Raw genomic sequence first — 24,838 nt, 5'->3', positions numbered from 1 at the left:
TGGCGGCCCGTGGGCCAGATCCGGCCCGCGGGATGATTCTGACTGGCCCGCCAAAGATTACATGATAATAATAAATTTATTTATTTTTTTTTTTTTTTCATGTCAACGTTAACACGCACAATTGAGCCAAAAGTCACTCAATTAATGACAGATTTCATTGATAAATTGAGGGAAAACTTTGCAAGTCGATTTGATGAATTTGACATGTCCAGAGAATTGATGCATTTTGTGAGCAACCCATTTGCCAATGTAGCTGCTATTTCCACAAAAGGACAAGAGTTCCTTGCATCACTTCACATTGATGAAGGTCTCCTGCAACTTGAAATAATTGACATGCAAGCATCATCTGCTCTGAAGCAGGCACTTGAGAATGAATCCACCACAACATTTGAATAAAGTGTATTCATGTCAAGACATTCCCCAAAATAAAAACGCTGGCAATATCTGTGCTAACAATGTTTGGCTCAACATACACCTGTGAATCCAGTTTCTCTCACATGAATGCCATTAAAACAAGCAAACCGTGCCTCCTTGACAAATGAGCATTTGCATCACTGTTTGCGGGTAGCCCTCACTTCCTATGAACCCTCTTTCTCTGCCATTGCCCAGTCAAATAAGTGCAATCGCTCTCATTAGATGTGTGTATGTAGGCTAGGCCTGTCTGCCCCCCACCCCCCTGATGTTTGAGAGTTAAGAGTGGACAATAAGTGCTAATAAGATGCTGTGATTTGCTGTTGTTGCACAGGCACTTTTTCATAAGCTCAGCTGCACTATAAATGTGTTTTTTTTGTTCAAGTGTTGATGTTAGAATGTTCAGATGCACATCATGCACTTGTTTGTTTTTTATTTTATTTTTGTATTGAAATGTTGAAGAGGAGATGTTGCAGATGTGGCACATAAATGAAGCACTTTTTTTGAAAAGTATACTACTTTTGCAATGTAGTTAAATAAAAGTTGTGAAAATGTGGTTGCGTGTTGTGTCAAGTGTACATATATTCATAGCACGGGGAGGCGCCGTGGCAGTCCGGCCCCTGGCCCCTTGGGTTTCTGACAATGTGGCCCCCTGAACAATTTAGTTGAATAGCCCTGGGCTACACGCATAGCTTTAGGCTAACAGAAAAGTCCATTCATAATAAAATAAAATAAAAACACCGGTATGTAACACTGCATTATCGAGACAGCGCCCCTACGAGGATCTGGCCGGTAATGCACTTTTCCGAATTCCAAGAGTAGGGTAAATCTGCAGTGCCGCTCGGTGACATTGAGTAGGATATTACAATGGAATAAAAGCCAAAACAACCTTAACACGTATATATACGTGGTTGGCCCTTTAAGCATGGCGCCGAAACACGTATATATACGTGGTTGGCCCCGAATGTGTTAAAAGGTTGACTCAACCACTATAATACAGGATGTTCTTTGGCTCAAAATATACCTAAATAAAACCAGATTTGACATGAAAGTGAGAACACGGTCCCTCAGGCCTGCTGACACACACTGGGCAGCTAGTCCAACAGTGGCTCCCTCCCCCAACAGTGGCTCCTCCCCCAGCCGAGGCTCCTCCCCCAGCCGAGGCTTCCTCCTCAGCAGTGGCTCCTCCCCAAGGAGGACTTGGCTTTGTTCCTCCTCTCTTAGGAGAGAAAGCGTGGGATTCTTTCTGTACATTTTTAAATGAATGACTGACGAACGTTGTTAATGTTTTCACAGTGTAGGAGAAAGTGCTCCTCTCATACGTGCCTGTCCTGCCGGTAGACCTTACTGTGTATTTAACCTCCATAGTTATTGAATTATGTGAATATACTGTGGTATAATGTGGTGTCTCTCTCTCTCTGTCTCTCTCTGTCGCTCACTCTCTCTCTCTCTCTCCCTCTCTCTCTCTCTCTCTCTCTCTCTCTTCTCTCTCTCTCTCTCTCTCTCTCTCTCTCTCTCTCTCTCTCTCTCTCTCTGTCTCTGTCTCTCTCTCTCTCTCTCTCTATCTCTCTCTCTCTCTCTCTATCTCTCTCTCTCTCTCTCTCTCTCTCTCTCTCTCTCTCTCTCTTTCTCTTCATGCAGAGCAGCGTTGTGGAGGTGAATATCTTACACAGCGTCTCCACCAATGAGAGGATCCGTTCACCAGAACAGGAAGTTGCTGATTTTTTTAATTTTTTTATTCCCTGTTTTCTGTCCGTGGGGCTCAACGACTGCTGACACACACACACACACACACACACACACACACACACACACACACACACACACACACACACACACACACAGTGGACCTGGCCCTCGTGAACATGCTCTGCCTCTCACTTGAAGACGAGCGAGGGATGAAGGGGCCGATGGCGAACGAGGAGAGGTGAAGGATGGACAGATGACAGGAAGTCGGCGACAGGAGCAGGCCTCCTGAGTCCCCATCCATGAACCCATAGAGACATGGCGCTCACATAGAGAACAACATCCACTGGGACTGCAACTGGGCTTAGAGAAGAAGCCTCCACTGTCTACCATCTAGCACCTAACTCTAACCCTACCGCCATCTAGCACTTAACCCTAAAGTCAACTAGCACCTAACCCTAACCCTACCGCCATCTAGCACTTAACCATACCATCATCTAACAGCCTGAATATCTCCTCCCTCTGCTAGGGTCTCTCCTCCCTGCTCTACCTCTCCTCCCTGCTCTACCTCTCCTCCCTCCTCTACCTCTCCTCCCTGCTCTACCTCTCCTCCCTCCTCTACCTCTCCTCCCTGCTCTACCTCTCCTCCCTGCTCTACCTCTCCTCCCTGCTCTACCTCTCCTCCCTCCTCTACCTCTCCTCCCTGCTCTACCTCTCCTCCCTGCTCTACCTCTCCTCCCTGCTCTACCTCTCCTCCCTCCTCCACCTCTCCTCCCTCCTCTAGCTCTCCTCCCTGCTCTACCTCTCCTCCCTCCTCTACCTCTCCTCCCTGCTCTACCTCTCCTCCCTGCTCTACCTCTCCTCCCTGCTCTACCTCTCCTCCCTGCTCTACCTCTCCTCCCTCCTCTACCTCTCCTCCCTCCTCCACCTCTCCTCCCTGCTCTACCTCTCCTCCCTCCTCCACCTCTCCTCCCACTCCCAGCAGCTCAGCCATGTTGATGCGTAGAAAGCTCTGCGTGGTTCTGCTGTTTGCCGTTATTGTCTTCCTGATGATTGCCAGCCACACCATTCAGAGACCCAGCTTCCTACCTCTGTCCATGTCTCTGTCCCTGGCCACGCCCACCAGGGGAGCAGCGGCCAATAGGGAGAGTGAACAGACTGTTCCAGACCTTGCTCCTGCTATAGGGGCAGTCAAGCCGACCCCGGGCAGCATCACCCTGCCTCCCAGCGCAGCACGGCCCCAGGGGAAGGGCCCCCCTGCCGGGGGAGAGGCTCCGGGCGAGACCCAGGCTGCGTCGGAGGCCCAGGCCGAGCCCAGGTGAGCCATTGTTATTGATGCTCGACCCGGTGACAGCGTTACCGTGGTAACATATCAACACAGCAGTTCTCATCTCCATGGTGACACAGTCAAACCCTCTGGGCTCACATAGTGTATATACTGGAGGTGATCTCTTGATGAAGCAGATATATAATGTTGTTGTAAGTGGTAAGATCAAGGTTAACCCTTTCACTACCACACTACAGAAGGTTAACCTTTCACTACCACACTGCAGAATGTTAACCCTTTCACTACCACACTACAGAAGGTTAACCCTTTCACTACCACACTGCAGAATGTTAACCCGTTCACTACCACACTGCAGAAGGTTAACCTTTCACTACTACACTACAGAAGGTTAACCCTTTCACTACCACACTACAGAAGGTTAACCTTTCACTACCACACTGCAGAATGTTAACCCTTTCACTACCACACTACAGAAGGTTAACCCTTTCACTACCACACTGCAGAATGTTAACCCTTTCACTACCACACTGCAGAAGGTTAACCTTTCACTACTACACTACAGAAGGTTAACCCTTTCACTACCACACTGCAGAATGTTAACCCTTTCACTACCACACTACAGAAGGTTAACCCTTTCACTACCACACTGCAGAAGGTTAACCTTTCACTACCACACTGCAGAATGTTAACCTTTCACTACCACACTGCAGAAGGTTAACCCTTTCACTACCACACTACAGCAGGTTAACCCTTTCACTACCATATTACAGAAAGTTAACCTTTAACTACCACACTACAGCAGGTTAACTCTAACTACCACTCTACAGCAGGTTAACCCTTTCACTACTACACTACAGACGTTTAACCCTTTCACGACCACACTACAGCAGGTTAACACTTTCACTACCACACTACAGAAGATTAACCTTTCACTACCACACTACAGCAGGTTAACACTTTCACTACCACACTACAGAAGATTAACCTTTCACTACCACACTACAGAAGGTTAACCTTTCACTACCACACTACAGAAGGTTAATCTTTCACTACCACACTACAGAAGGTTAACCTTTCACTACCACACTACAGAAGGTTAACCTTTTCACTACCACACTACAGAAGGTTAACCCTTTCACTACCACACTACAGAAGGTTAACCCTTTCACTACCACACTACAGAAGGTTAACACTTTCACTACCACACTACAGAAGGTTAACACTTTCACTACCACACTACAAAGGGTTAACACTTTCACTACCTCATTACAAAGTAACACTTTCACTACCACACTACAGATGGTTAACCCTTTCACTACCACACTACAGAAGGTTAATCCTTTCACTACCACACTACAGAAGGTTAACCATTTCACTACCACACTACAGAAGGTTAACCATTTCACTACCACACTACATAAGGTTAACCATTTCACTACCACACTACAGGTTAAAAAAGGGTTAACTGTCTGTAGTGTGGTAGTGAAAGTGTTAACTCTTTGTAGTGTGCTAGTGAAAAGGTTAGAACATTGCTTTATTGTGAATGTAAACAAGGTTATCATCTCTGTAGAGTAAATTAGTTTGAATATGGTCACCAGTGATGTCATCAGGGGTGTTGAATCCGCGTGTTGTGTTCATTACAGCCAAATTAAATGGTAGCAGGTATTGCTGTTTTTTCATCTATATCCCATCACCGGTGGCCATATTCAAACTTACTTAACTTAACTGTCAACAAAATGAATGTGTGCAAAACTGTTTTAGAGTTGTTGAATGTGTGCGAGAGAATAATGTGCAAAATAATTCAGCATTGTTTTTTGTTGAAGTGTCCCTTTAAGTGCACCAGGGGACTCCCTGTTTTCAGTGGCCACGTGGTTTGACAGGACGTGAAGGTCACACCTCTAGTTGTCTTCTACCATCATGCTTTAATATATTAATAATATGTCTCTCTACTACTATATGCACTCTACACTGCAGCACCCAAGTTTCAACACGTCGATGGACATTTAGTCCAGTCATTATAGGCCAGAATTAGGTTAAACCTAGGACAAATTGCAACATTAGCAAACTCAACTGATTTTGTATCCTCAATATGTCTTTAGTGAGAGAAAAAAAGTCCCAAGGAATCCCATAATGGGAAATGTGTTTTTTTTCAATGTTTTGTTACCCCTATAGTCCAGTCATTATAGGCCAGAATTAGGCTAAACCTAGGACAAATTGCAACATTAGCAAACTCAACTGATTTTGTATCCTCAATATGTCTTTAGTGAGAGAAAAAAAGTCCCAAGGAATCCCATAATGGGAAATGTGTTTTTTTTCAATGTTTTGTTACCCCTATAGTCCAGTCATTATAGGCCAGAATTAGGCTAAACCTAGGACAAATTGCAACATTAGCAAACTCAACTGATTTTGTATCCTCAATATGTCTTTAGTGTGAGAAAAAAAGTCCCAAGGAATCCCATCATGGGAAATGTGTTTTTTTTCAATGTACTTGATTGCTGGCAGGATCACTGACGACACTGTCTTTCAGAGATTGTGACGCGTTCAAATTTTGAGGTAGCTCAAAAGTAAAGATACCATTTGATTCTAGACAACCTCGGGTTTCCAATGAGACCAACCATGTCATGTTACCTCATTGGAAAGGGGGCTACATACCTAATTATTCAAAGTTAAGACGATTTTTTGGGGAGGGAAATATGGCCATCACCATTTTTCAAATGGTCCCTTGGCCTTCTACCTCAATATATGTTAATGGAAATGGGTTACATGGGTACCTACAAGCCTCCCCTATACAGACATACCAAATTTATGTTAAGCCCATGTAGTTTTGTGCAAGAATCATGTAGTGTTTTGCATGCTGTACAAATATGTAGTTTCCGCCTATTATAAAAAACCCCATCTCCACGGACCTATCCCCACGGACATAAACCCTTGAGCCCCATCCTCGTGGACTGAGCTCCACAGAGCCTATCTACTAATATTCCAAGAAGAAAAAAATGTCTTTATCAAATGTTTTGATTAGTTCTGGCGTGTATGCTAATTGGTGCATATCAAATAAGATAATGTGTGATTTGCATGAGTAAACAGAATAATTCAATGAAGTTGTGATTGACTTTTTTTCTTGTCTTTGTGTGTGTAATCAGCTTGTGAGTTTTTATAGTGATATCTAAAAGTAAAATGTTCACCACTATGTTATAACAGGCATTTTTCGATATGAATATATATAGGTCGTTTTCAAAACTTTCCCATGATGGAATTCCTTGGGACTTTTTTTCCCTCACTAAGGACATAATGAGGATACAAAATCAGTTGAGTTTGCTACTGTTGCAATTTGTCCTTTTTTCATATAATGACTGGACTAATTGTTACTCAGCTGAAAGAGTTGTACCCTTCCTGCTGACTTGTCGTACAGAACGTCGCTTTGGATAAAAGCGTTTAGCTAAGGGTGGCTAGGTGGTGTAGTGGGCAAGGCGCCCGCCACCAATGCAGGAGACGCTGGGTTCGAGCCCAGCTCTCTGCATTGCTACCAGCTTGGCTGGTCGTTCATACTAACACAATTGGCAGTGTTAGGGGTGGGAAAGCTGGTGGGGTGGGTCCTGGTCGTTGTAAACAGCGACTCCTACAGTTCGATCGGGGCGCCTGCTCAGCGAGGATAGGATCTAAGCGGGGTAGTGTGATCCTTCCACACGTTACACCCTCTCAGTGAGAGTCCGCGCTGCCAGGTGAAAAGAAGCGGTTGATTGGCTACACATGTGTCGGAGGAAGCACGTGATAGCCTCCACTCTCCCAGACCGACTGTGGGGGGTAGGTGCGCAGCGACCAGGAAGGGGATTGGGAATTGGCATAACGACTAACATTGGGATGGGAGAAAAACAAAGGAAAAAGGAGGGGGAAAAAGATTAAAAAAAAAAGAAAAAAAGCTTTCAGCTAAATGAGAAAATGTAAATGTAGTTGAGCCTAGGGTCAGAGGTCAGGTCAGCAGTGAGGTTAAGGAAGTGTTATCTGAAGGGGAAGCGGCTGTGCTTCCTGCTGCAGGTCCGAGGCCCGTGTGTGTGGCTGTGCCGACTCCTGCATCGCTGACCTCCAGGGCTCGGACTGGTTTAAACAGCGCTACGACCCCGAGCAGAGACCTGTCCTCTTTGACAAAGACAACAACATGGACCCCGACGCTCTCAAATGGTGGCTGGTAAGATCAGTGTTACTGTACTGTACCGTACTATACTGTATTGTAATGTACTGTACTGTACTATACTATAATATACAGTACTGCACTATACTGTACTATACAATACTATACTATAATACACTGTACCATACTGTACATTACAATACTATACTGCACCGTACTGTACTATAATATACTGCACTGTACTGTTCCATACTGTACTTTACTATAATATACTGCACTGTACTGTACTGCACTGTACTGTACTATACTGTACTATACTATACTGCACTACACTGTACTGTATTATACCATACAGTACTATACTGTACTACACAGTGGAGAGTGGCTCGGTAGGTAGAGCAGTCGTCTGGTAATCTGTGAGGTTCCCGGTTCGATTCCCGCTCCTCCCGGGCAGCGTGTCGAAGAGTCCTTGAGCAAGACACTTAACCCCTAACTGCTCAAAATGAGCAGGTTGGCACCTTGCGTGGTCGCCTCTGCCGTCGGTGTGTGAATGTGTGAGTGAATGGGTCAAATGTGAGGAACAAATTGTAAAGTGCTTTTATGCGCTATATAAATGCAGCCATTTACCATTTACACTATACTATACTGTACTGCACTATAATATACTGCACTATACTGTACTGTACTATACTATATTATACTGTACTATACTATCCTATATTATTATAGGATAGAGATTATTACTATCCTATTATTGCACTGCACCATACTATACTGTACTATACTATATTATACTATAATATACTGTATGGCACTGTACTATACTGTACTATACTATATTGCACTGCACTATACTATACTATAATGTACTATACTGTACTGTACTGTACTATACTGCACTGAATACTACAACCTACAGTGTAGTCTCAACATTCCCAACCATGTCGTAATGGAAGTCCTTCACACTATGTGTAAAAGTCACATGACTGCAACACGCTATTTATTCTAAGCTTATTCAACAGCTTATGTTCTGAAAGCCTGTTCAGAATGTTGGAAGCAACACATACTGATGAAAACAGGTCCAGTCGTCAGCTGTTCCCAGTGGCAGGTTGGACCTATTCGGGAAAAATCATTTTACCCCCGAGGGACTCAGACGTAATGGCTTTGCAGTGTTTAGCTGCAGTGGAAAGATTAGATTTGGATCATAGAGGGTTAAACTAGTGATTTGTTGTGTAAATCATGATGCTCGCTGATAGAATTGGCTCTGCTACTCGGTGCAGTAAAATTGCATTAGCAAATTATATAATTGAGAAGAGATTTATAGGTGAGTGGGCAGAGCTCCTTCTCCTCGCTTTGCTAACATCATCACATCTACGTCCAAGTTCAGCCCCCATGAGGCCAGGGGCTGGTTCACTAGCTCTGTTTCTGTCATCAGGGCCAGCCAGAGACATATACAGGTAGGGTTAGAGCAGTAACCAGAGACATATACAGGTAGGGTTAGAGCAGTAACCAGAGACTTATACATGTAGGGTTAGAGCAGTAACCAGAGACATGTACAGGTAGGGTTAGAGCAGTAACCAGAGACGTATACATGTAGGGTTAGAGCAGTAACCAGAGGCATGTACAGGTAGGGTTAGAGCAGTAACCAGAGACATATACATGTAGGGTTAGAGCAGTAACCAGAGACATGTACAGGTAGGGTTAGAGCAGTAACCAGAGACATATACAGGTAGGGTTAGAGCAGTAACCAGAGACATATACAGGTAGGGTTAGAGCAGTAACCAGAGACGTATACATGTAGGGTTAGAGCAGTAACCAGAGGCATGTACAGGTAGGGTTAGAGCAGTAACCAGAGACATATACATGTAGGGTTAGAGCAGTAACCAGAGACATGTACAGGTAGGGTTAGAGCAGTAACCAGAGACTTATACATGTAGGGTTAGAGCAGTAACCAGAGACATATACATGTAGGGTTAGAGCAGTAACCAGAGACATGTACAGGTAGGGTTAGAGCAGTAACCAGAGACATATACATGTAGGGTTAGAGCAGTAACCAGAGACTTATACATGTAGGGTTAGAGCAGTAACCAGAGACTTATACATGTAGGGTTAGAGCAGTAACCAGAGACATATACATGTAGGGTTAGAGCAGTAACCAGAGACATGTACATGTAGGGTTAGAGCAGTAACCAGAGACATGTACATGTAGGGTTAGAGCAGTAACCAGAGACATATACATGTAGGGTTAGAGCAGTAACCAGAGACTTATACATGTAGGGTTAGAGCAGTAACCAGAGACATATACAGGTAGGGTTAGAGCAGTAACCAGAGACATGTACATGTAGGGTTAGAGCAGTAACCAGAGACATATACATGTAGGGTTAGAGCAGTAACCAGAGACTTATACATGTAGGGTTAGAGCAGTAACCAGAGACATATACAGGTAGGGTTAGAGCAGTAACCAGAGACATGTACATGTAGGGTTAGAGCAGTAACCAGAGACTTATACATGTAGGGTTAGAGCAGTAACCAGAGACATGTACAGGTAGGGTTAGAGCAGTAACCAGAGACTTATACATGTAGGGTTAGAGCAGTAACCAGAGACATGTACATGTAGGGTTAGAGCAGTAACCAGAGACATGTACATGTAGGGTTAGAGCAGTAACCAGAGACTTATACAGGTAGGGTTAGAGCAGTAACCAGAGACATATACATGTAGGGTTAGAGCAGTAACCAGAGACATATACATGTAGGGTTAGAGCAGTAACCAGAGACATGTACAGGTAGGGTTAGAGCAGTAACCAGAGACATATACATGTAGGGTTAGAGCAGTAACCAGAGACATATACATGTAGGGTTAGAGCAGTAACCAGAGACATGTACAGGTAGGGTTAGAGCAGTAACCAGAGACATATACATGTAGGGTTAGAGCAGTAACCAGAGACATATACAGGTAGGGTTAGAGCAGTAACCAGAGACATATACAGGTAGGGTTAGAGCAGTAACCAGAGACATGTACAGGTAGGGTTAGAGCAGTAACCAGAGACATGTACATGTAGGGTTAGAGCAGTAACCAGAGACATGTACATGTAGGGTTAGAGCAGTAACCAGAGACATATACAGGTAGGGTTAGAGCAGTAACCAGAGACATATACATGTAGGGTTAGAGCAGTAACCAGAGACATATACAGGTAGGGTTAGAGCAGTAACCAGAGACATATACATGTAGGGTTAGAGCAGTAACCAGAGACATATACATGTAGGGTTAGAGCAGTAACCAGAGACATATACAGGTAGGGTTAGAGCAGTAACCAGAGACATATACATGTAGGGTTAGAGCAGTAACCAGAGACATATACAGGTAGGGTTAGAGCAGTAACCAGAGACATATACATGTAGGGTTAGAGCAGTAACCAGAGACATATACATGTAGGGTTAGAGCAGTAACCAGAGACATATACATGTAGGGTTAGAGCAGTAACCAGAGACATATACATGTAGGGTTAGAGCAGTAACCAGAGACATATACAGGTAGGGTTAGAGCAGTAACCAGAGACATATACAGGTAGGGTTAGAGCAGTAACCAGAGACATATACGTGTAGGGTTAGAGCAGTAACCAGAGACATATACAGGTAGGGTTAGAGCAGTAACCAGAGACATATACATGTAGGGTTAGAGCAGTAACCAGAGACATATACGTGTAGGGTTAGAGCAGTAACCAGAGACATATACATGTAGGGTTAGAGCAGTAACCAGAGACATATACATGTAGGGTTAGAGCAGTAACCAGAGACATATACATGTAGGGTTAGAGCAGTAACCAGAGACATATACATGTAGGGTTAGAGCAGTAACCAGAGACATATACATGTAGGGTTAGAGCAGTAACCAGAGACTTATACATGTAGGGTTAGAGCAGTAACCAGAGACATGTACAGGTAGGGTTAGAGCAGTAACCAGAGACATATACAGGTAGGGTTAGAGCAGTAACCAGATACATATACATGTAGGGTTAGAGCAGTAACCAGAGACATATACATGTAGGGTTAGAGCAGTAACCAGAGACATATACATGTAGGGTTAGAGCAGTAACCAGAGACATATACATGTAGGGTTAGAGCAGTAACCAGAGACATATACATGTAGGGTTAGAGCAGTAACCAGAGACATGTACAGGTAGGGTTAGAGCAGTAACCAGAGACATGTACAGGTAGGGTTAGAGCAGTAACCAGAGACATAACGTCACAGTGACCAATTGCAGCCACTCTTATTGTCTGGGACCAAATACGGCCACGCCCCACTCCCAGCAAAAAGTGGTAATCTCTAGAATGGGTTTGGGGCGGCGCTGTATACGGAAGTAGCTCTCAAGGTGACGATTAGACAACACTTTTTTGTTGTCAGTAGATGGCAGCATTGGTTTAAAATTAAAGGCTGAAAATGTTGAGAACTACAACACTGCATTTCCCAAGAGCGTTAGCACAGGTCGCAGGTCACTGGGATGTGTCTATTATTCTCCGACGTGATCTGAACAGCGTTAAATGATACTGCGACCTCGGTATAGCGACCGAGAATGGCCAACTAATTATCTTAACAAAAGTGCGCTGGTAGCGTTACATATGTTGTCTAAAGGGGGACATATGGTACAATTTAAGATTCTAATGATAATCGGCATATAAAGGACAACATAGAGCATCGTTAATTTGTAAGAAACCTCAATGAAAACGGCGCAGGGTGCTATTGTTATGAAAATGTGATAGAATCCTATAAAAATGTGGACGCATTTGGCCTACGTTCCGTTATACAGGTAGGGTTAGAGCAGTAACCAGAGACATATACATGTAGGGTTAGAGCACTAACCAGAGACATGTACAGGTAGGGTTAGAGCAGTAACCAGAGACATATACATGTAGGGTTAGAGCAGTAACCAGAGACATGTACAGGTAGGGTTAGAGCAGTAACCAGAGACATATACATGTAGGGTTAGAGCAGTAACCAGAGACATATACATGTAGGGTTAGAGCAGTAACCAGAGACATGTACATGTAGGGTTAGAGCAGTAACCAGAGACATATACATGTAGGGTTAGAGCAGTAACCAGAGACATATACAGGTAGGGTTAGAGCAGTAACCAGAGACATATACATGTAGGGTTAGAGCAGTAACCAGAGACATATACATGTAGGGTTAGAGCAGTAACCAGAGACATGTACAGGTAGGGTTAGAGCAGTAACCAGAGACATATACATGTAGGGTTAGAGCAGTAACCAGAGACATGTACATGTAGGGTTAGAGCAGTAACCAGAGACATATACATGTAGGGTTAGAGCAGTAACCAGAGACATATACATGTAGGGTTAGAGCAGTAACCAGATACATGTACAGGTAGGGTTAGAGCAGTAACCAGAGACATATACATGTAGGGTTAGAGCAGTAACCAGAGACATATACATGTAGGGTTAGAGCAGTAACCAGAGACATGTACATGTAGGGTTAGAGCAGTAACCAGAAACATATACATGTAGGGTTAGAGCAGTAACCAGAGACATATACATGTAGGGTTAGAGCAGCAACCAGAGACTTATACATGTAGGGTTAGAGCAGTAACCAGAGACATATACATGTAGGGTTAGAGCAGTAACCAGAGACTTATACATGTAGGGTTAGAGCAGCAACCAGAGACTTATACATGTAGGGTTAGAGCAGTAACCAGAGACATATACATGTAGGGTTAGAGCAGTAACCAGAGACATATACATGTAGGGTTAGAGCAGTAACCAGATACATGTACATGTAGGGTTAGAGCAGTAACCAGAGACATATACATGTAGGGTTAGAGCAGTAACCAGAGACATATACATGTAGGGTTAGAGCAGTAACCAGAGACATGTACAGGTAGGGTTAGAGCAGTAACCAGAGACATATACATGTAGGGTTAGAGCAGTAACCAGAGACATATACAGGTAGGGTTAGAGCAGTAACCAGAGACATATACATGTAGGGTTAGAGCAGTAACCAGAGACATATACATGTAGGGTTAGAGCAGTAACCAGAGACATATACAGGTAGGGTTAGAGCAGTAACCAGAGACATGTACATGTAGGGTTAGAGCAGTAACCAGAGACATATACATGTAGGGTTAGAGCAGTAACCAGAGACATATACAGGTAGGGTTAGAGCAGTAACCAGAGACTTATACATGTAGGGTTAGAGCAGTAACCAGAGACATATACAGGTAGGGTTAGAGCAGTAACCAGAGACATATACAGGTAGGGTTAGAGCAGTAACCAGAGACATATACATGTAGGGTTAGAGCAGTAACCAGAGACTTATACATGTAGGGTTAGAGCAGTAACCAGAGACATATACATGTAGGGTTAGAGCAGTAACCAGAGACATATACATGTAGGGTTAGAGCAGTAACCAGAGACATATACATGTAGGGTTAGAGCAGTAACCAGAGACATATACATGTAGGGTTAGAGCAGTAACCAGAGACTTATACATGTAGGGTTAGAGCAGTAACCAGAGACTTATACATGTAGGGTTAGAGCAGTAACCAGAGACTTATACATGTAGGGTTAGAGCAGTAACCAGAGACTTATACATGTAGGGTTAGAGCAGTAACCAGAGACTTATACATGTAGGGTTAGAGCAGTAACCAGAGACATGTACAGGTAGGGTTAGAGCAGTAACCAGAGACATATACATGTAGGGTTAGAGCAGTAACCAGAGACATATACATGTAGGGTTAGAGCAGTAACCAGAGACATATACATGTAGGGTTAGAGCAGTAACCAGAGACATATACATGTAGGGTTAGAGCAGTAACCAGAGACATGTACAGGTAGGGTTAGAGCAGTAACCAGAGACATATACATGTAGGGTTAGAGCAGTAACCAGAGACATATACATGTAGGGTTAGAGCAGTAACCAGAGACATGTACAGGTAGGGTTAGAGCAGTAACCAGAGACATATACAGGTAGGGTTAGAGCAGTAACCAGAGACATATACATGTAGGGTTAGAGCAGTAACCAGAGACTTATACATGTAGGGTTAGAGCAGTAACCAGAGACATGTACAGGTAGGGTTAGAGCAGTAACCAGAGACATATACAGGTAGGGTTAGAGCAGTAACCAGAGACATGTACAGGTAGGGTTAGAGCAGTAACCAGAGACATATACATGTAGGTTAGAGCAGTAACCAGAGACTTATACATGTAGGGTTAGAGCAGTAACCAGAGACATATATGTAGGGTTAGAGGCAGTAACCAGAGACTTATACATGTAGGGTTAGAGCAGTAACCAGAGACATATACATGTAGGGTTAGAGCAGTAACCAGAGACATATATGTAGGTTAGAGCAGTAACCAGAGACTTATACATGTAGGGTTAGAGCAGTAACCAGAGACATATACATGTAGGGTTTAGAGCAGTAACCAGATACATGTACAGGTAGGGTTAGAGCAGTAACCAGAGACATATACATGTAGGGTTAGAGCAGTAACCAGAGACATATACAGGTAGGGTTGAGCAGTAACCAGAGACATGTACAGGTAGGGTTAGAGCAGTAACAGAGACTTATACATGTAGGGTTAGAGCAGTAACCAGAGACATATACATGTAGGGTTAGAGCAGTAACCAGAGACATATACAGGTAGGGTTAGAGCAGTAACCAGAGACTTATACATGTAGGGTTAGAGCAGTAACCAGAGACATATACATGTAGGGTTAGAGCAGTAACAGAGACTTATACATGTAGGGTTTAGAGCAGTAACCAGAGACTTATACATGTAGGGTTAGAGCAGTAACCAGAGACATATACATGTAGGGTTAGAGCAGTAACCAGAGACATATACATGTAGGGTTAGAGCAGTAACCAGAGACATATACATGTAGGGTTAGAGCAGTAACCAGAGACTTATACATGTAGGGTTAGAGCAGTAACCAGAGACTTATACATGTAGGGTTAGAGCAGTAACCAGAGACATATACATGTAGGGTTAGAGCAGTAACCAGAGACATATACATGTAGGGTTAGAGCAGTAACCAGAGACATGTACAGGTAGGGTTAGAGCAGTAACCAGAGACATATACAGGTAGGGTTAGAGCAAGTAACCAGAGACTTATACATGTAGGGTTAGAGCAGTAACCAGAGACTTATACATGTAGGGTTAGAGCAGTAACCAGGGACATATACATGTAGGGTTAGAGCAGTAACCAGAGACATGTACAGGTAGGGTTAGAGCAGTAACCAGAGACATATACATGTAGGGTTAGAGCAGTAACCAGAGACATATACAGGTAGGGTTAGAGCAGTAACCAGAGACATATACATGTAGGGTTAGAGCAGTAACCAGAGACATGTACATGTAGGGTTAGAGCAGTAACCAGAGACATATTTTAATTATCTTTTTCTAATAGGAGTGACAATATTATTGCAAATGGTGTTTTAGATTCAGAGATTAGATCACTGCCCTGTTGCATGTATTAGGAACACACACCTGAAGAGAACAAATTATAGTTATAGTATACATGCAAAAAACGTTCATTTGTTGTAAATAAGTGTCATGGTTACATGTTCTTGGAGTTAATTAGCAGGGAGACAGTGTCATGGTTACATGTTCTTCTTGGTGGAGTTAATTAGCAGGGAGACAGTGTCATGGTTACATGTTCTTCTTGGTGGAGTTAATTAGCAGGGAGACAGTGTCATGGTTACACGTTCTTCTTCTTGGAGTTAATTAGCAGGAAGGCCTCTCCCTGGGTGCGTCTCCTGGCAGACTCATACGGTTCACCGCAGAGATGACTAGTAATGACACAGAGCGCCTGAGGGTCTGAGCATGAAGAACACATGCAGAGAGTGGGACCAGTGGTGATGCAGAGGTTGTGGGACCAGTGTGATGCAGAGGTTGTGGGACAGTGTGATGCAGAGGTTGTGGGACCAGTGTGATGCAGAGGTTGTGGGACCAGTGTGATGCAGAGGTTGTGAGACCAGTGTGATGCAGAGGTTGTGGACCAGTGTGATGCAGAGGTTGTGGGACCAGTGTGATGCAGAGGTTGTGGGATCAGTGTGATGCAGAGGTTGTGGGATCAGTGTGATGCAGAGGTTGTGGGACCAGTGTGATGCAGAGGTTGTGGGACCAGTGTGGATGCAGAGGTTGTGGGACCAGTGTGATGCAGAGGTTGTGGGATCAGGTGTGATGCAGAGGTTGTGGGACCAGTGTGATGCAGAGGTTGTGGGACCAGTGTGATGCAGAGGTTGTGGGACCAGTGTGATGCAGAGGTTGTGGACCAGTGTGATGCAGAGGTTGTGGGACCAGTGTGATGCAGAGGTTGTGGGATCAGTGTGATGCAGAGGAGGAACAGAGAGAGCGACAGAGAGAAACATATAGACTCTAGAGACAGAGAGAGAATACAGAGAGAGTGACAGAGAGAGAGAGAGAGAGAGAGAGAGAGAGAGAGATGAGAGAGAGAGAGAGAGAGAGAGAGAGAGAGAGAGAGAGAGAGAGAGAGACACACACACACAGAGAGATACAGAGAGAGAGAGAGAGAGAGAGAGAGAGAGAGAGAGAGAGGAGAGATGAGAGAGAGAGAGAGAGAGAGAGAGAGAGAGAGAGAGAGAGAGAGGGGGAGAGAGAGAGACACACACACAGAGAGAGATAGAGAGAGAGAGAGAGAGAGAAGAGAGAGAGAGAGAGAGAGAGAGAGAGAGAGAGACACACAGAGAGATACAGAGAGAGAGAGAGAGAGAGAGAGAGAGAGGGGGAGAGACACACACACAGAGAGATACAGAGAGAGAGAGAGAGAGAGAGGAGAGAGAGAGAGGAGAGAGAGAGAGAGAGAGAGAGAGAGAGAGAGAGAGAGAGAGAGAGAGAGAGAGAGAGAGAGAGAGAGAGAGAGAGGGAGAGAGAGAGACACACAGAGAGATACAGAGAGAGAGAGAGAGAGAGAGAGAGAGAGAGAGAGAGAGAGGGGGATAGAGAGAGAGAGACACACACACAGAGAGAGATAGAGACAGAGAGAGAGACATACTTGAAACACTCTTTCCTGTTCCCCTCCTCCAGCAGAGTTTTCTCAGAAAGATGTGTTGACATTCTCTCTCTCATTAGACTCAATTCCGTCTCTGTCCGGTCCAACCCAACCCAATGCAACCCACAAACCGAAGCGCAGAACTCAGCCAGAACAGAGCAGAGCCAAGTCCTGATCACGAGAAGAACCCTGGTTGGTTCTGTTCAGCTTGTTGACAGTGTTGTTCTTTCTTTGTGGCGTATAAGAGATGAGTGAATGAAGCAAAGTCACATGTTTGTACAATCGTTGGAAAAATTTGTATTGAAGAATTCCCTGTACGACCGTGTTTCTCTGCAGTGAGACCAGTTCATTCAGATGCACTACTCTGTTGTTCTATAAAGTAACTTAGAACTGAACTTTGTAAAGAAACTCAAAGTGTTAAGCTGCTCTGTTGTTCTATAAAGTAACTTAGAACTGAACTGAATGGTAAGTGTTGGCCCAAATTATATTGCAGTAAGAGATGTGAGGATACATTAAACTGTAATACAAAGTTAGTAATGTGCTCTTTTTTAATGGTTTTAACCCTTTTTATAATGCCCAATGCCTTTTAAACATTCTTGCAAACAATTTCACAATGAGTCTTATAGCAGAGTTTCTCATTGAACTTGTGCAAGTTCATTGTTATTGATACAAATCTTCGTTCTGTCTGAAATGTTTTTGTTCTTATTTCAAAAAATAATTAAGTTAGATTTTTTTTACATTGAGTGATAACTTGTTTAACTGAAACCAATAGGAAAAATGTATGAGTCCAGAAAGGGAATACAAATTATTGTCAGTAACAAAGAGATTTGTGTCATCAGCGAATAATATAGGTGACAATAAACTTGATCAAAACAACAAGGGTCCTAGAATGGACCCTTGTGGAACACCACATTTTAGTACAGCCATGGAATGGAATGATAAAAAAAATATATATATATATTATTTTTTATTTTTACTAATAGTCGACTAACGGCACATTTTGGCCAATCATAGTAGACTATCCAAATCCTTAGTCGGGGACAGCCCTAATATATATATTTTATTTTTTGTATCATTCCATCTGGGCTGTGGGGGGTGCTTAATGTCTGAAGGAGTCGACTGAAGGCTTCTTGTCCTCTGCAAAAGCATGCAATTGGTCCACTGATGGATACATCTTGATATTTGTCTAGTCTAGTGTGTTCATTAGATGGGTGAAATCCTCTTTCAGTGCCTCTGTGCCTGTTTTCTTAGGCAGTTAGCCTCTGGTATGCGTGCCATTAGCGTTAACCACGCTTCTAGGCCTCTTTTCTTTTGGAAAGAATGATAAAAAAAATTAAACAAAATATTTTTTTATAAATAACTTTATTTATTAAATTTTTTTTTTACTAAGAGGTTGGCAGTCAACTACGGCTCCTTTCGACCGATTAGTCGACTAATCGACTAATAGGGGTCAGCCCTAGTCTCCGTAGACCACCGTTTTAAAGTCTTAGTGAAGATTGATTTATATGAAAACCGATGTATGTATAATTTAGCTAGCTCGCCAACGTTACTGTGATTAAAGCAAACTTTAATAAAAAAAAAATTTAAAATTTAAAATCAAATATTTATTTATTTATTTTGCGATAAAAGAAAATGTTATTTTTTTATAAAAAAAATTTATTATAATTTTTTTCTGGAGGGGCGGGCCCGCCAAGGCAATGGTAGGGGAAACACTGATAAAACATTGACATCTATGTGAGTCTGTCCACTGAACTACAGACATTTTCCTAGTGACTGGTCCCGCTCACATCTGGTAGACTGACACCAAGTAAAACAGAATGAACGGAGCCATGTTCTACTGTAAAGCAGCGCTGCTGGCACCAGGCACGGGCCTCCCTGGCAGAGGGTCAGCACTTTGATGTGTGGAGGCTAATTTATGGCTTCAGATAAAATGGTAGTTATTCACAGAGGTGGGGCAAGTCACACATGGGCAAGTCACAAGCAGTTTTCAAGTCTTAACCTTCGAGTTTTGAACAAGTCCCAAGTGTGTGTTTAGATTTGAGCAAATCGAGTCGGCTCACTGCTAAAGGTCAAGCAAGACCAAGTCAAGTCACCATGAAAGAAGTGTTCAAGATGAGAGAGAAAGGGGTACAATGACAGCCATGTCATGAGGAAACTGCACCTGCATGCAGTCTCTGCAATTTATCAATACCAATACCACAATTGATACTGCTTATTGATATCAATACTCATCAATAATAATGACATGTTTTGTTGATCAAATGAAATCGTTTTTCTTGGTATAGATACTGTAAATGTTTTAGTATTTGGTTCTAACTTTATGATATCATATAATATAGTGTGTCCACCATCGCTAGTTACTGCTGCCTTTGTGAGCTGTAGGTCTGTCTTTCTTCAGAGAGACAGAAAGAGAGAGACAGAGAGGGGGGAGACAGACAGAGGAGAGGAGACAAGAGACAGAGAAGAGAGAGAGAGAGAGAGAGAGAGAGAGAGAGAGAGAGAGAGAGAGAGAGAGAGAGAGAGAGAGAGAGAGAGAGAGAGACATTTTAGGGATATTTATCTCAGTATTTTGGCCAGCAGTGCTAGAGGTGTACTTTGTGCATGTGTGTGTGTGTGTGTGTGTGTGTGTGTGTGTGTGTGTGTGTGTGTGTGTGTGTGTGTGTGTGTGTGTGTGTGTGTGTGTGTGTGTGTGTGTGTGTGTGTGGTGTGTGTGTGTGTGTGTGTGTGTGTGTGTGTGTGTGTGTGTGTGTGTGTGTGTGTGTGTGTGTGTGTGTGTGTGTGTGTGTGTGTGTGTGTAATTTCCCTGAAGTGTACATGTGTGTATGTGTATCTGTCTGTGTTCTTGTAACGTGTGTGTGTGTGTGTGTGTGTGTGTGTGTGTGTGTGTGTGTGTGTGTGTGTGTGTGTGTGTGTGCGTGTGTGTGTGTGTGTGCGTGCGTGCGTGCGTGTATCTGTGTGTGTCTCTTACCTGTGTTCTGCCTCTGGTCGTTAGTTACTGTAGTAAAGTCAGAAGGATTTCCAACGAATGAAGCCTCACAGAATGTTTGTTTGTTGAGTCTTTAAAATATTTGTATACATTTGTACGTACATGTATGTACAGAAGCTGAGCAGGGACAGTGGATGAACTGGGAAAGTGTAGAGAAGAGGACGATTAGCTGGAAGGACCTGTGCAGTTTGGAGGAACATCATATCAAATTCCTAATAGGAGCTACTTATGATGCGTTGCCATTGCCATCACCACAGAACTTAAACCAGTGGGTAGACAGGGACCCGTCGTGTGAGACTAGTCTTTCTCTTTCAAATATGCATGGAGACATAACCAGTTTTGAAAAGCTTAGCGGCAGGAATTGAAAGCAGAAGAGTACAGGTGAATTAAGGATGTAATTGGGTGGAGGGTGCAGCCATTACATGGTCACCTAAAGGGTGCGGCCATTACATGGTCACCTAAAGGGTGCGGCCATTACATGGTCACCTAAAGGGTGCGGCCATTACATGGTCACCTAAAGGGTGCGGCCATTACATGGTCACCTAAAGGGTGCGGCCATTACATGGTCACCTAAAGGGTGCGGCCATTACATGGTCACCTAAAGGGTGCGGCCATTACATGGTCACCTAAAGGGTGCGGCCATTACATGGTCACCTAAAGGGTGCGGCCATTACATGGTCACCTAAAGGGTGCAGCCATTACATGGTCACCTAAAGGGTGCAGCCATTACATGGTCACCTAAAGGGGGCTAATGATTGGGAGATGCAGGTCGATTTGGGAGAAAAACATGTTGTTCTACAAGAGATAGTTAGCACTAAGCCCAGCCCTAAGCTCAGCCCACTACTGTACACCTGCTCACACACGACTGTTCCCCCTCCTACCCCTCCAATTACATCATCAAGTTGGCAGACGATACCACAGTTGTGGGTCTCATAACAAACAACAATGAGTCTGCCTACAGGAGGGAGGTGGAAGACCTTACAGCCATGGTGTGACAGCAACAACCTGGCGCTCAACATAAAGAAAACAAGAGAGATCATAGTGGATTCAGAAGATCAAGGCTGACCACTCCCCTCTGCTCATCAACAACGAGGCAGTGGAGAGGGTCACTGAGTTCAAGTTCCTGGGTCTCAGTGTGAGTGAGAGCCTGTCCTGGAGCACCAACACCGCCTCAGTGATCGTTAAAGCTCAGCAACGCCTATACTACCTAAGGAAGCTGAAGCAGGCTGGCCTGCCACGAAATCTCCTTGTCAACTTTTATCATTGTGCGGTTGAGTGTGCTGACCTACGGTGTGTCTGTGTGGTTCTCCAGCTGCACAAAGGCAGAGCAAGAGGCTCTACAGAGGGTGGTGAAGGCGGCAGGCAGGATCGTCGGGACTCCTCTACCAAACATCACCTCCGTCTTCACCTCCCGCTGCCTCCACCGCTCCAAGTGTATCATCAAGGACCAGTCTCACCCAGCACATCACCTCTTTCAGCTCCTTCCCTCAGGGAGGAGATACCGGTCCATACATGCCAAGAGTTCAAGATTTATGAACAGCTTTTTCCCCCAAGCAGTCAGACTGTTAAACTCTCATTGACTGTCCCCTCATGTGCACCATGCACTTACCTGGACTTGATTTTATTTTATTTTATTTTTTTGATTTTATTACGGATCCCCATTAGCTGGTGCCATGGCAACCAGCTAGTCTTCCTGGGGTCCACAACTTGATAGTGACTTGATCAAGTTGGTGACTTGATAACCACTATGTTACCGCTCATCATGCACTTTATTATTTAAAATATTCTGTTATATGTACAGTGTTATGTGTTACATGTATGTATATATTGTACTACGGTCTGTGGGAGCTCCCCTGAAATTTCGTTGTATACTTGTGTGCAATGACAATTAAAAGTCTATTCTATTCTAACTTGAAGCCTGACCTAGTATTATGGTCTGTGAGTCTAAAACGTGATTTCTTTTATAGAATAAGGCATTTGATCCAGCTCCTAGTGGCCAACAGTGTCAGACTGTGGTTGTACTGGGCAGCTCCTAGTGGCCAACAGTGTCAGACTGTGGTTGTACTGGGCAGCTCCTAGTGGTCAACAGTGTCAGACTGTGGTTGTACTGGGCAGCTCTTAGTGGCCAACAGTGTCAGACTGGTTGTACTGGGCAGCTCCTAGTGGTCAACAGTGTCAGTCTGTGGTTGTACTGGGCAGCTCCTAGTGGCCAACAGTGTCAGACTGTGGTTGTACTGGGAAGCTCTTAGTGGTCAACAGTGTCAGACTGTGGTTGTACTGGACAGCTCCTAGTGGTCAACAGTGTCAGACTGGTTGTACTGGGCAGCTCCTAGTGGTCAACAGTGTCAGACTGTGGTTGTACTGGGCAGTTCCTAGTGGTCAACAGTGTCAGACTGTGGTTGTACTGGGCAGCTCCTAGTGGTAAACAGTGTCAGACTGTGGTTGTACTGGGCAGCTGCTAGTGGTCAACAGTGTCAGACTGTGGTTGTTCTGGGCAGCTGCTAGTGGTCAACAGTGTCAGACTGTGGTTGTACTGGGCAGCTGCTAGTGGTCAACAGTGTCAGACTGTGGTTGTACTGGGCAGCTGCTAGTGGTAAACAGTGTCAGACTGGTTGTACTGGGCAGCTCCTAGTGGTCAACAGTGTCAGACTGGTTGTACTGGGCAGCCTAAGCCTGTGGCACCAGAGTGCTGTGTCTCAGCCCTGAAGAACACTAATTTAGCGTGTGGACTCTCTTCTGTGTTTCCGTGCGAATGTGTGGAAATGAATAAAATAAAGCTGGTAAATAAAGGTTCAAATGAGACAGAAGAGTAGACCCGTCATCATCACCTCATAGAGTTCTACTGTTGACCGTCTCTACTGATGCCACCCTCAGGGCCTGCAACGCTCCGGACAAGACCAGACTCTAGAGGAAGTGATGTCAAAGATGTTCGGGGTCATTGCCCCGCCCTCCGGGAGTTCAGGCCCCGCCCCTCCAGTTGCCGTAGTTGCGCTGTGGTCGGCAACTCTGGCAACCTGCGGCAAATCCAAACACGGCAAGCTGATCGACTCCCATGCTGCAGTCATCAGGTGGAGTACATGTATAATATTACATTTATTTATGATTTTATACTACTTGTATGGTACTCTTGTGATTATCTCTATGTTTAAAATGATCTTTATATTCATAATCCCCCCCCCCCCCATAATTTTCTAATAACCTCTTGTAAAAACAACTCACTCCATTTTTCTTCTCCTCTCTCTCTTTCTGTCCCCCTCTCTTTCTCTCTGTCTCTTTCTATCTCTTTCTCTCCCCTCGCTCTCCATCCACTCTCATCTCTCTCTACTCTCTCTCTCTCTCCCCTCCCACTCTCCTTCTCTCTCTCCCCTCTATTTCTCTCTCCATCCCACTCTCATCTCTCCCTCTCTCTCTCTATATATCTCTCCATCCACTCATCTCTCTCTCATCTCTCTCTCTCCCTCTCTCCATCCCACTCTCATCTCTCTCTATCTCTCTCTCCCCTCCCACTCTCCTTCTCTCTCTCCCCTCTATTCTCTCTCCATCCCACTCTCATCTCTCTCTCATCTCTCTCTCTCTCCATCCCATCTCCCTCTCTCTCTCTCTCTCTCTCTCTCTCTCTTCTCTCTCTCTCTCTCTCTCTCTCTCTCTCTCTCTCATCTCTTCCTCTCTCTCTCTCTCTCTCTCTCTCTCTCTCTCCCTCTCTCTCTCTCTCTCTCTCTCTCTCTCTCTCTCTCTCTCTCTCTCTCTCTCTCTCTCTCTCTCTCTCTCTCTCTCTCTCTCTCTCTCTCTCTCTCTCTCTCTCTCCCTCTATCTCTCCATCCCACTCTCATCTCTCTCTCTCTCCATCCCTCTCTCTCTCTCCATCCCTCTCTCTTTCCTTCCCTCTCTCTCTCTCCATCCCTCTCTCTCTCCATCCCTCCCTCTCTCTCTCTCCATCCACTCTCATCCCACTCTCATCTCTCTCTCTCTCTCCATCCCTCTCTCATCTCTCTCTCTCTCCCTCTCTCCTCTCATCTCTCTCTCTCTCCATCCCACTCTCATCTCTCTCTCTCTCTCTCTCTCCTTCCCTCTCTCTCTCTCTCTCCATCCCTCCCTCTCTCTCTCCTTCCTCTCTCTCTCTCCTGCAGATGAACAAGGCCGTGACTCGGGGCTTCGAGCAGGACGTGGGAACCGCACCACGCATCACTTCCTGTACCCAGAGAGCGCTGTGGACATGGAGCGAGGAGTCAGTCTGGTGCTGCTGCCATTCAAGCTCCGAGACCTGCAGTGGCTCACCAGCGCCCTGTCCACCGGAGAGATCAAGATGTAGGACCC

The 24,838-nt window shown here is 44.5% G+C and overlaps 1 protein-coding gene across 1 annotated transcript in view; it reads left to right on the top strand.

Annotated features, from left to right (window-relative positions):
- Positions 1-24,838, top strand: part of st3gal8 (ST3 beta-galactoside alpha-2,3-sialyltransferase 8) — an 86,344-nt gene that overhangs the window by 43,848 nt on the left and 17,658 nt on the right. The window contains 8 exon segments of the mRNA XM_084317552.1: positions 2,058-3,415; positions 7,418-7,568; positions 23,399-23,474; positions 23,477-23,547; positions 23,549-23,588; positions 23,591-23,592; positions 24,652-24,691; positions 24,694-24,829. Of these exon segments, the coding sequence (XP_084173678.1) occupies positions 3,090-3,415; positions 7,418-7,568; positions 23,399-23,474; positions 23,477-23,547; positions 23,549-23,588; positions 23,591-23,592; positions 24,652-24,691; positions 24,694-24,829 (842 nt within the window). The 5' untranslated portion in view covers positions 2,058-3,089.

Source organism: Notolepis coatsorum, assembly GCF_963971535.1.
Source record: "Notolepis coatsorum genome assembly, chromosome: 6".
Classification (NCBI taxonomy): Eukaryota; Metazoa; Chordata; class Actinopteri; order Aulopiformes; family Paralepididae; genus Notolepis; species Notolepis coatsorum.
This window is presented reverse-complemented; position numbering and strand designations above follow the sequence as displayed.